The 11424-nt window shown below is 38.9% G+C and overlaps 1 protein-coding gene across 1 annotated transcript; it reads left to right on the forward strand.

Annotated features, from left to right (window-relative positions):
- The first annotated feature begins 386 nt into the window (after window positions 1–386).
- On the forward strand, window positions 387–4439 carry LOC149193870 (pentatricopeptide repeat-containing protein At2g20540-like). Its single transcript, XM_089407469.1, has 6 exons — window positions 387–646; window positions 771–1581; window positions 1824–1973; window positions 2687–3148; window positions 3391–3540; window positions 4281–4439. Exons 1-6 carry the CDS (start codon window positions 387–389, stop codon window positions 4437–4439), a joined length of 1992 nt encoding a protein of 663 aa, XP_089263595.1.
- Window positions 4440–11424: the final 6985 nt, after the last annotated feature.

Consider the following 11424-nt stretch of genomic DNA (forward strand, 5'->3'; position numbering starts at 1 on the left):
AATGTGGAGAACTGGAGTTTGCACGCCGTGTGTTTGACAAAATTCCCGAACCAGATGTGGTATCATGGAATACCATGGTGGCTGGATATGCTCAGAATGGCCAGCTTGTGGAAGCCCTGAAAAGGTTTGAGAAAATGCCTGAAAGAAATGTCGTCTCGTGGAATGCAATGATTACGGGATGTGCGCAGAATGGATATTTTCAGGAAGCCTTGGATCTCTTTTGGCAAATGCTCGAGCCGAATGTGGTGTCTTGGACAGCCATGCTTGCATCTTATGCCAGACAAGGGTATGGGCTGGACGCCTTGACATTTTATTGTAAGATGCGGTAGTCTGGTGTTAGGCCAAACAAGATCACATTTGCCAGTCTTCTAGGGGCATGTGCGAGCATGGGTTCGCTTGAACAAGCGAAAGAGATCCATGAAGAAATAATTAGAAGTGGATTTCAATATGATGTCAATGTTGAGAATGTCCTCATAGATATGTATGCAAAATGCGGCGGTATTGACAATGCATTGATTGTGTTTGACAAAATGCCAAAAAGAGATCTGGTCTCATGGAATGTTATGATTGCAGCATATGCTCAGAGTGGATATGTTGAAGAGGCACTGAAAGTCTTTTGGAAAACGCCCATAAGAGATGTGGTATCGTGAATGTAATGATTACAGGATATGCACAGAATGGGTATCATGATGAAGCCTTGAAACTGCTTTGGGAGATACCCGAACAAGATGTCATCTCATGGAATGCTGTGATTGCTGGTTATGCACAAGCTGGTGCACAGAGGATGCCCTGAAGCTGTTTCAACAAATGTTGCTGGCCGCTGTGAACCCAAACGCAGAGACGTTTGCTGTTACTCTCCCGGTGTGTTCCGACTTGGCAGCGCTCGAAGAAGGCAAAGAGATCCATGAAGTCATCATTAGAAGTGGATACAGCTGTGATGCCTTTGTGGGAAGGGCTCTTGTAGATATGTATTCTAAGTGTGGGTGTCTAGAGAGTGCACAAAGAGTATTTGACAACATACATTACCGAGACGTTGTCTTGTGGACTGCAATGATTGTAGGGTATGCCATACACGGATGTGCTAAGGAAGCCCTTGAGCTATTTGAAGGAATGCTACAGTTGGGTATGAACCCAAATCATGTCACATTTCTTGGTGTTTTGTCTGCCTGCTGTCATGCAGGGCTGGTGGATGAGGGCTGCCAGTACTTTGATTTAATGAGTAAGCATTATCACATTACACCTGTGATGGAACACTACAGCTGCATGATTGACCTCCTTGGTCGTGTTGGGAGGCTTGATGATGCCCAAGAGCTTATCAAGAAAATTCCAGTAGAACCTGGTGTTACTGTGTGGGGTTCATTACTTGGTGCCTGCAGAATCCATAATAATATAGAATTAGGAGAATATGCAGCAGAACGGCTTTTTGAATTGGATCCCGAAAACCCTTCACCTTATGTTCAACTGTCCAATATCTATGCTACCGCTGGTATGTGGAATGACATTGGAAAGGTGCGAAAAATGATGAAAGCCAGGAGGTTAAAAAAGAATCCGGGATGTAGTTGGCTTGTGGTTGGTAAACAGGTATATGCTTTTGCTGTGGGAGACAGTTGACATCTAAAAACTAAAAAGAAACATGGTGAGATTTTATGAGCTAATAACTGGAAGAAAACCAATCAATGACAAGAATCCTAAAGGCCAAGAAAGCTTGGTTATGTGGGTAGGGCTCTAGTGCCCTTGCTTGTTTTGTATTTGATAATTTTGGATTCTTTTGGTTTCTTTGTCTTGGTTCAGAATCTTAATCTCTTGTAAATTTCAAAATTTAGGCAAGGCCATTACTGGCAGCTGGCTCTGTAAAAGAACTTGCAGATCCACTTTTGGAAGATGCTTATGACATGAGGAAGATGAAGAGAATGGTCATTTGTGCAGCATGTTGTCTAAGACAGGCAGCTCAGTTTCGACCTCGAATGAACAGAGTAATCACTCTTATTCTCATTAGTTGCATATATATGTTTCAGTTTCTGATGTCAAATTTAGTTGCTTGAGACATTTCCTTTCCTGTGAGGAGTTAGTGCTAGAATTGTTTTTTCCCATAACAAAGAATGGCACATGGAATATCGAGTTGATATCCTTCTGACATAGAGTAAAGGGTGTTTAGACCTAGTGTTTAGGGTTGTAATCTAAACATTTGTTTAGTAGTTCAATTTGTGAAATCATCACCCTTAAACAGGTTAGCCCTAAATGCTGATGGTGGATTATGGCAAAATATTCAAAGCCTCAATTGCCAATAATCTCTTTTTCCATTAATGAAATATAATATTCTTTGAATATTACCAAAAGAGATTACATCGTATCTCAAACCAAAGCTTCAGTATGCAAATTACCCCTCCCTGAATACGCAAGAAGAGCCAGCTAGACCCGGTGCCATCTGAGAAATGGACCAAGCTGAGTATCATGATGTATATTTTTATAACTACGACACATTTGGTGTGGGACTGGCTCTCTTTCCCAAGGGTAATAATCAAATTGTAAATCTCTCCTTGCAGAAAGTTTAAAGCCTTGGTTTCCCTTGTGTTGCACACAGATAGGGCACTCCTCAGACAATTTAATTACCTGCACCAACAGAATTCACAGAAATGGCAGCCTGAATCAGTTATAAGCCCTTGAGCTGTTTGAAGGAATGCTACAGTTGGGTATGAACCCAAATCATGTCACATTTCTTGGTGTTTTGTCTGCCTGCTGTCATGCAGGGCTGGTGGATGAGGGCTGCCAGTACTTTGATTTAATGAGTAAGCATTATCACATTACACCTGTGATGGAACACTACAGCTGCATGATTGACCTCCTTGGCCATGCTGGGAGGCTTGATGATGCCCAAGAGCTTATCAAGAAAATGCCAGTAGAACCTGGTGTTACTGTGTGGGGTTCATTACTTGGTGCCTGCAGAATCCATAAGAATATAGAATTAGGAGAATATGCAGCAGAACGGCTTTTTGAATTGGATCCCGAAAACCCTTCACCTTATGTTCAACTGTCCAATATCTATGCTGCCGCTGGTATGTGGAATGACATTGGAAAGGTGCGAAAAATGATGAAAGCCAGGAGGTTAAAAAAGAATCCGGGATGTAGTTGGCTTGTGGTTGGTAAACAGGTATATGCTTTTGCTGTGGGAGACAGTTGACATCTAAAAACTAAAAAGAAACATGGTGAGATTTTATGAGCTAATAACTGGAAGAAAACCAATCAATGACAAGAATACTAAAGGCCAAGAAAGCTTGGTTATGTGGGTAGGGCTCTAGTGCCCTTGCTTGTTTTGTATTTGATAATTTTGGATTCTTTTGGTTTCTTTGTCTTGGTTCAGAATCTTAATCTCTTGTAAATTTCAAAATTTAGGCAAGGCCATTACTGGCAGCTGGCTCTGTAAAAGAACTTGCATATCCACTTTTGGAAGATGCTTATGACATGAGGAAGATGAAGAGAATGGTCATTTGTGCAGCATGTTGTCTGAGACAGGCAGCTCAGTTTCGACCTCGAATGAACAGAGTAATCACTCTTATTCTCATTAGTTGCATATATATGTTTCAGTTTCTGATGTCAAATTTAGATGCTTGAGACATTTCCTTTCCTGTGAGGAGTTAGTGCTAGAATTGTTTTTTCCCATAACAAAGAATGGCACATGGAATATCGAGTTGATATCCTTCTGACATAGAGTAAAGGGTGTTTAGACCTAGTGTTTAGGGTTGTAATCTAAACATTTGTTTAGTAGTTCAATTTGTGAAATCATCACCCTTAAACAGGTTAGCCCTAAATGTTGATGGTGGATTATGGCAAAATATTCAAAGCCTCAATTGCCAATAATCTCTTTTTCCATTAATGAAATATAATATTCTTTGAATATTAGCAAAAGAGATTACATCGTATCTCAAACCAAAGCTTTAGTATGCAAATTACCCCTCCCTGAATAGGCAAGAAGAGCCAGCTAGACCCGGTGCCATCTGACAAATGGACCAAGCTGAGTATCATGATGTATATTTTGTATAACTACTACGACACATTTGGTGTGGGACTGGCTCTCTTTCCCAAGGGTAATAATCAAATTGTAAATCTCTCCTTGCAGAAAGTTTAAAGCCTTGGTTTCCCTTGTGTTGCACACAGATAGGGCACTCCTCAGATAATTTAATTACCTGCACCAACAGAATTCACAGAAATGGCAGCCTGAATCAGTTATATATGTTCTTTCAAAAATATATGGATTTAATAATGCAAATGCTATCATATTTCAGGTATCTGGCTCCAGAATTTTCATGTATGGCAAGGTTAATGAGAAGATGGACGTGTATTCCTTTGGAGTAGTTCTTCTAGAGCTAATAACTGGAAGAAAACCAATCAATGACAAGAATCCTAAAGGCCAAGAAAGCTTGGTTATGTGGGTAGGGCTCTAGTGCCCTTGCTTGTTTTCTATTTGATAATTTTGGATTCTTTTGGTTTCTTTGTCTTGGTTCAGAATCTTAATCTATACAACCTTATTGTTAGTATGATCAACCTTATTTTAATATATAGTGTGACAACCCGTATGTGACAGGCAGGTGGAAAACTTTTCTCGTAATTGACTAAGCGACGTCCTGCGAGCCAGACTTGAGACGGAAACCCTCGTCAGAAGTATATGCTTGGCTCTTTTCCAAACAAATGAAGAGTCAATGAGGTTTTGTGTAATCACTTCTGGTATCGTATTGGGTTAACCCACCCCCTTTTTGATTCCAATAAGCAGAGGTGGTCACTATGGTAATCCGATTTCAATTTGTAGTTAGAAAATGGGGTCACAACTTTCCATATTTTTTGTTTTGTTTTGTCTTTTTACATCAAACAATAGTATATTTATTAGAACCATAGTCAACTAAACAAACAGGAAACAATTTATTTGACAGGTGGAAGAAGTTATAGGCTTAGAGCAATTGAATTGTAGGCCATGCTTCTTGACAAATTGATGAACAGATGTCTCCTTACTTGAGATTTAGGTTGGCACCATGGCACCATCCTGTCCATCATTATACACTAATCTTGTCATTATCTTCTTCACTGTGAATGACTGCCCTGTTCCCTGCAAATAGATCTGAGCATAGAGGAGCCAATCCAAGAACAGTAATCTCTAGCACAAGACAATATTAATGATCTAAATACCTAATCCTGAAGCTTGAGTTTGATTTTTCTCTACTGGTTCTGAATCTCTGATTTAGAATCTCCCACTCGTCATTATCAAACCTTCTCCTTCATCATTGGCATCAGCTGCACTGCTAAGGTACTTTGGTTGGTTGTCATTGGACTTGAGAGCTTGAAGTTTCAAATGATTATAGTAACAGACAGCCAGAAAAGCCAGTCCACACCCACTCAAGTTTATGACTGTAACCTTTTCATTTATTACAGACAAAGATTATGTTATGAGAAGCCAGTCCTTGACAAGACCAGCAACATTCATAGGCAAGGCTGAAGTCTTTCCTATCAGAAGAAACACTACAAGATTAAGAGCCAAGGCACAAGCAGAAATGTCATGTAATCCAAATCAAAGGAAGAGACCCTGATTATCAGAAATGGGTATTCTACTAAGGCCCAGGGGGTGCTGAGAAAAACAAGGCAACAAGGAGCAACAAAGATGTGATGGGATTCAACTTAATCCCTTTTGATGTTCGTGGAATTTGTATGAGAACCAATTGGGTAGTCTCACATGCAACTGCACTTAACTGGAGAATCACCTCCCATGCATTCATCTTGGCCTCCCCATAAGTTGAAATAGTAACTCCAATGGATATGGCCAACATATTGGCCTCGGGCTCACCTTTATAAGCTTCTTTCTTCAGGGAAACCACAATCAAATACACAGCAATGGGAATTAGAGCTTTTAGCATTTGAAATAATGATAAGGAGAGGAAAACATAGGCAGAATTTGAAAACCAGAGACCCAAAGAATACACTTATCAATACTATGGGTTCAACGAGCTTGAAGACTCTTACAATAGTAACAGCCAGTGTTGAGTAGAAGCCCATGTGAATCATGGTGGGACTGATCACACTAAAGTTGTCAAGCAATGGCAACTCCAATGGATATGGCTAACATATTGGCCATGGCCTCACCTTTATAAGATTCTTTCTTCAGGGGAACTGCAATCGAATGCATATCAAATGGGCACAAGAGCTTTCAACATTTGAAATATCGATACTTTGAGAGACATGCACCAAGGGCTGCATCATTTAGGATTTGTACTCAGTTTAGGTGTCATATTCAAGGGGAAGTTGTTATGCTTTCCACCACTTCATAGATTGTTAGAGTGATGAAACAAAAGAGGCTCCTCTTGAGGCTAGATTATGTCATTCATATCAGCTGTGTTGTTGATGTCCTAGCTCAGCCAGGTCTTGCCAAAACTCTGTTGAGGTTCAAAATTTATTATAAACTGAAATGTCTTCACAAGAATTGACCTCATAAAATGCCATAATCACAAGATATGCCATACATGGCTGTGATTATGGCTCGCAAGACCCTTAGACTTTGAGCAATGAGGCTCGCAACATCACTTATGATCATGCACTCTACAATTCTGTGACCAGCTGAATGTCAAGCAATTGAACCGCGATTTAAATCCTATTTTGTCAGCAATAAGTACTATACTTTGTCTTTATTTAGTGTAGAGAACCAAGCACTTATTCTGCTCATCTATAGAAGGGACAATGGTTGTTTGCCTATGAGGTATAAGGAAATCCTATCAGATGTTTTGTATTTTCGTATGGAATTGAATCATACTCCTGCACACTGTAACATTCATATATATCAACCTGTAGAGGCGTTAATAACACCTGGTATTCTGGTTAGTGATTTTATTGGACCTCGTGTGCATATCCTACATGCACAGGATGGACTATTCATATGTTACAGGGTATTATTCTTATTATTTAGGGTGCACATCTTCAGGTGCTCAAGAACGATTACTAGAACAGTCAGTTAATTCTGCAATTTAAAGGATGAAAAAGGAGGTTATAGGAGTCTAGTTTTGGTTCTCATCCACAATGTCACACTAGTCTGCCTGGGCATGGTTCTCATGGTTTAATAGTGACTTGAGGAGTCATAATACCACAGATCACTAAACACGAACAACTAAGGTAGCCCAAGGACAATAGCCATCTTTACACATTAATTAACAGGTCTTAAATTAATTATCCTAGGGGTTTTAATACTTCCAAATGCTTAAAAAACAGTTAGCAGAGCATTCACATTACACATTCCAGCAATCTTTTCTATAAACCAACCAAATGCAGTCAGGAGAGCCCTCCTTTTAAACTATACAACCTTATTGTTAGTATGATCAACCTTATTTTAATATATAGTGTGACAAACCGTATGTGACAGGCAGGTGGAAAACTTTTCTCGCAATTGACTAAGCGACGTCCTGCGAGCCAGACTTGAGACGAAAACCCTCGTCAGAAGTATATGCTTGGCTCTTTTCCAAACAAATGAAGAGTCAATGAGGTTTTGTGTAATCACTTCTAGTATCGTATTGGGTTAACCCACCCCCTTTTTGATTCCAATAAGCAGAGGTGGTCACTATGGTAATCCGATTTCAATTTGTAGTTAGAAAATGGGGTCACAACTTTCCATATTTTTTGTTTTGTTTTGTATTTTTACATCAAACAATAGTATATTTATTAGAACCATAGTCAACTAAACAAACAGGAAACAATTTATTTGACAGGTGGAAGAAGTGATAGGCTTAGAGCAATTGAATTGTAGGCCATGCTTCTTGACAAATTGATGAACAGATGTCTCCTTACTTGAGATTTAGGTTGGCACCATGGCACCATCCTGTCCATCATTATACACTAATCTTGTCATTATCTTCTTCACTGTCAATGACTGGCCTGTTCCCTGCAAATAGATCTGGGCATAGAGGAGCCAATCCAAGAACAGTAATCTCTAGCACAAGACAATATTAATGATCTAAATACCTAATCCTGAAGCTTGAGTTTGATTTTTCTCTACTGGTTCTGAATCTCTGATTGAGAATCTCCCACTCGTCATTATCAAACCTTCTCCTTCATCATTGGCATCAGCTGCACTGCTGAGGTACTTTGGTTGGTTGTCATTGGACTTGAGAGCTTGAAGTTTCAAATGATTATAGTAACAGACAGCCAGAAAAGCCAGTCCACACCCACTCAAGTTTATGACTGTAACCTTTTCATTTATTACAGACAAAGATTATGTTATGAGCAGCCAGTCCTTGACAAGACCAGCAACATTCATAGTCAAGGCTGAAGTCTTTCCTATCAGAATAAACACTGCAAGATTAAGAACCAAGGCACAAGCAGAAATGTCATGTAATCCAAATCAAAGGAAGAGACCCTGATTATCAGAAATGGGTATTCTACTAAGGCCCAGGGGGTGCTGAGAAAAACAAGGCAACAAGGAGCAACAAAGATGTGATGGGATTCAACTTAATCCCTTTTGATGTTCGTGGAATTTGTATGAGAACCAATTGGGTAGTCTCACATGCAACTGCACTTAACTGGAGAATCACCTCCCATACATTCATCTTGGCCTCCCCATAAGCTGAAATAGTAACTCCAATGGATATGGCCAACATATTGGCCTCGGGCTCACCTTTATAAGCTTCTTTCTTCAGGGAAACCACAATCAAATACACAACAATGGGAATTAGAGCTTTCAGCATTTGAAATAATGATACTGAGAGGAAAACATAGGCAGAATTTGAAAACCAGAGACCCAAAGAATACACTTATCAATACTATGGGTTCAACGAGCTTGAAGACTCTTACAATAGCAACAGCCAGTGTTGAGTAGAAGCCCATGTGAATCATGGTGGGACTGATCACACTAAATTTGTCAAGCAATGGCAACTCCAATGGATATGGCTAACATATTGGCCATGGCCTCACCTTTATAAGATTCTTTCTTCAGGGGAACTGCAATCGAATGCATATCAAATGGGCACAAGAGCTTTCAACATTTGAAATATCGATACTTTGAGAGACATTCACCAAGGGTTGCATCATTTAGGATTTGTACTCAGTTTAGGTGTCATATTCAAGGGGAAGTTGTTATGCTTTCCACCACTTCATAGATTGTTAGAGTGATGAAACAAAAGAGGCTCCCTCTTGAGGCTAGATTATGTCATTCATATCAGCTGTGTTGTTGATGTCCTAGCTCAGCCAGGTCTTGCCAAAACTTTGTTGAGGTTCAAAATTTATTATAAACTGAAATGTCTTCACAAGAATTGACCTCATAAAATGCCATAATCACAAGATATGCCATACATGGCTGTGATTATGGCTCGCAAGACCCTTAGACTTTGAGCAATGAGGCTCGCAACATCACTTATGATTATGCACTCTACAATTCTGTGACCAGCTGAATGTCAAGCAATTGAACTGTGATTTAAATCCTATTTTGTCAGCAATAAGTACTATACTTTGTCTTTATTTAGTGTAGAGAACCAAGCACTTATTCTGCTCATCTATATAAGGGACAATGGTTGTTTGCCTATGAGGTATAAGGAAATCCTATCAGATGTTTTGTATTTTCGTATGGAATTGAATCATACTCCTGCACACTGTAACATTCATATATATCAACCTGTAGACTATTCATATGTTACAGGGTATTATTCTTATTATTTAGGGTGCACATCTTCAGGTGCTCAAGAATGATTACTAGAACAGTCAGTTAATTCTGCAATTTAAAGGATGAAAAAGGAGGTTATAGGAGTCTAGTTTTGGTTCTCATCCATAATGTCACACTAGTTTGCCTGGGCATGGTTCTCATGGTTTAATAGTGACTTGAGGAGTCATAATACCACAGATCACTAAACACGAACAGCTAAGGTAGCCCAAGGACAATAGCCATCTTTACACATTAATTAACAGGTCTTACATTAATTATCCTAGGGGGTTTTAATACTTCCAAATGCTTAAAAAACAGTTAGCAGAGCATTCACATTACACATTCCAGCAATCTTTTCTATAAACCAACCAAATGTAGTCAGGAGAGCCCTCCTTTTAAACTATACAACCTTATTGTTAGTATGATCAACCTTATTTTAATATATAGTGTGACAAACCGAATGTGACAGGCAGGTGGAAAACTTTTCTCGCAATTGACTAAGCGACGTCCTGCGAGCCAGACTTGAGACGGAAACCCTCGTCAGAAGTATATGCTTGGCTCTTTTCCAAACAAATGAAGAGTTAATGAGGTTTTGTGTAATCACTTCTGGTATCGTATTGGGTTATTGTTAGAAGCGATAATTGGATTCGGATTCTCATCGAGTGAGTTGTTCTGCTTTCTCAATTTGAGAGGGTTTGTTTGGAGGGAAAAACGAAAGAGGACATACAAGAATAGTGAGGGGAAAGATGCAGAGGAAGAGGATTGAGAACATCGCCAGCAGGCAGGCTACATTTTCCAAACGTAGGTGGATTGCTGAAGAAAGCTTACGAGCTCTCGGTGCTCTGCACTGCAGAAGTTGAACTTGTGATTTTCTCCCCAACAGGAAAGCTCTATGAACTGTTTTTTAGTGCAAATCCTACTATTTTGATTCTAATAATCATGGCTATGCAAACCTCATGAGATTCTTACTAATAACCCCGGTGGTGCAAGCCCTAGTAAGTTCGATGTTGAAAAACTTAGTGTAAAACCTCCAAATCGTTGGTTTTGTTGTAGTGCTTATTGGAGAGTATATAAAAAATTTCACACCTTTTTATGAGATATGGGAGGAAAACATGTTAAAGATTTTTAATAAATATAAAATTTCCAAAATGATGCTAGTTACGTGTGATTCTTTTTTCATTGTTTGTGATTATGAAAAATGAAACTCAATGTTTTTTCATTAGTGCACACATATTTCATTATATAATTGCATATAGAAAAATCATTCCAGAGCCGATAACAATAAAAGTGAAGAATTTATGGTCCAACGTTATATTTAAGGGAGATGTTTAAGGATGACGTTTGAATTTTGTTTTTCATTTTAAGACATTTGGAGCAAATATTAGGAAGGACTTTGAGAAAGGATTGTCCTTGATTTTCGAAAATGGAGTTGTTCCTTTCCAACCATATGCCCCAAGTGACCATCAAAGGGAGAGCTCATATGTTTTTTGGATGTTTTCTTTATAGCCATTTTTTTACACATATCCATAGAGTCCCCATGCCATTGATGTGAATTACTTGTTTGGTTTTTTTTAACCAAAATTTTTACCCAAACAAGAAAAATTAAAAAAATGCCTCAAGATCAAAGACTGAAACAAAGACCTATTGACATACCTTTTAAAGTCTGGAAAGAACTTGTAAAATCATATGAGAAGTTGGATGCACAAAGAAAAGCTGGCAATGAGAGCATTCAGGTATTGAATTTTTAATTAAACATTATTTAGAAT

The sequence above is a fragment of the Pinus tabuliformis genome, chromosome 2_2, assembly GCF_031772625.1.
Source record: "Pinus tabuliformis cultivar Carrire ecotype Pingquan chromosome 2_2, CPIR1, whole genome shotgun sequence".
In the NCBI taxonomy this organism is placed as follows: domain Eukaryota; kingdom Viridiplantae; phylum Streptophyta; class Pinopsida; order Pinales; family Pinaceae; genus Pinus; species Pinus tabuliformis.

Bases quoted from the DNA above. Each gene is read 5' to 3' on its own strand.
- LOC149193870 (XM_089407469.1), top strand. From the start codon at position 387: ATGGGTTCGCTTGAACAAGCGAAAGAGATCCATGAAGAAATAATTAGA. The intron at 3,149-3,390 runs GTATATGCTTTT...TTCAAAATTTAG, and splicing joins GGCTTGTGGTTGGTAAACAG to GCAAGGCCATTACTGGCAGC. The intron at 3,541-4,280 runs GTAATCACTCTT...ATCATATTTCAG, and splicing joins TTCGACCTCGAATGAACAGA to GTATCTGGCTCCAGAATTTT.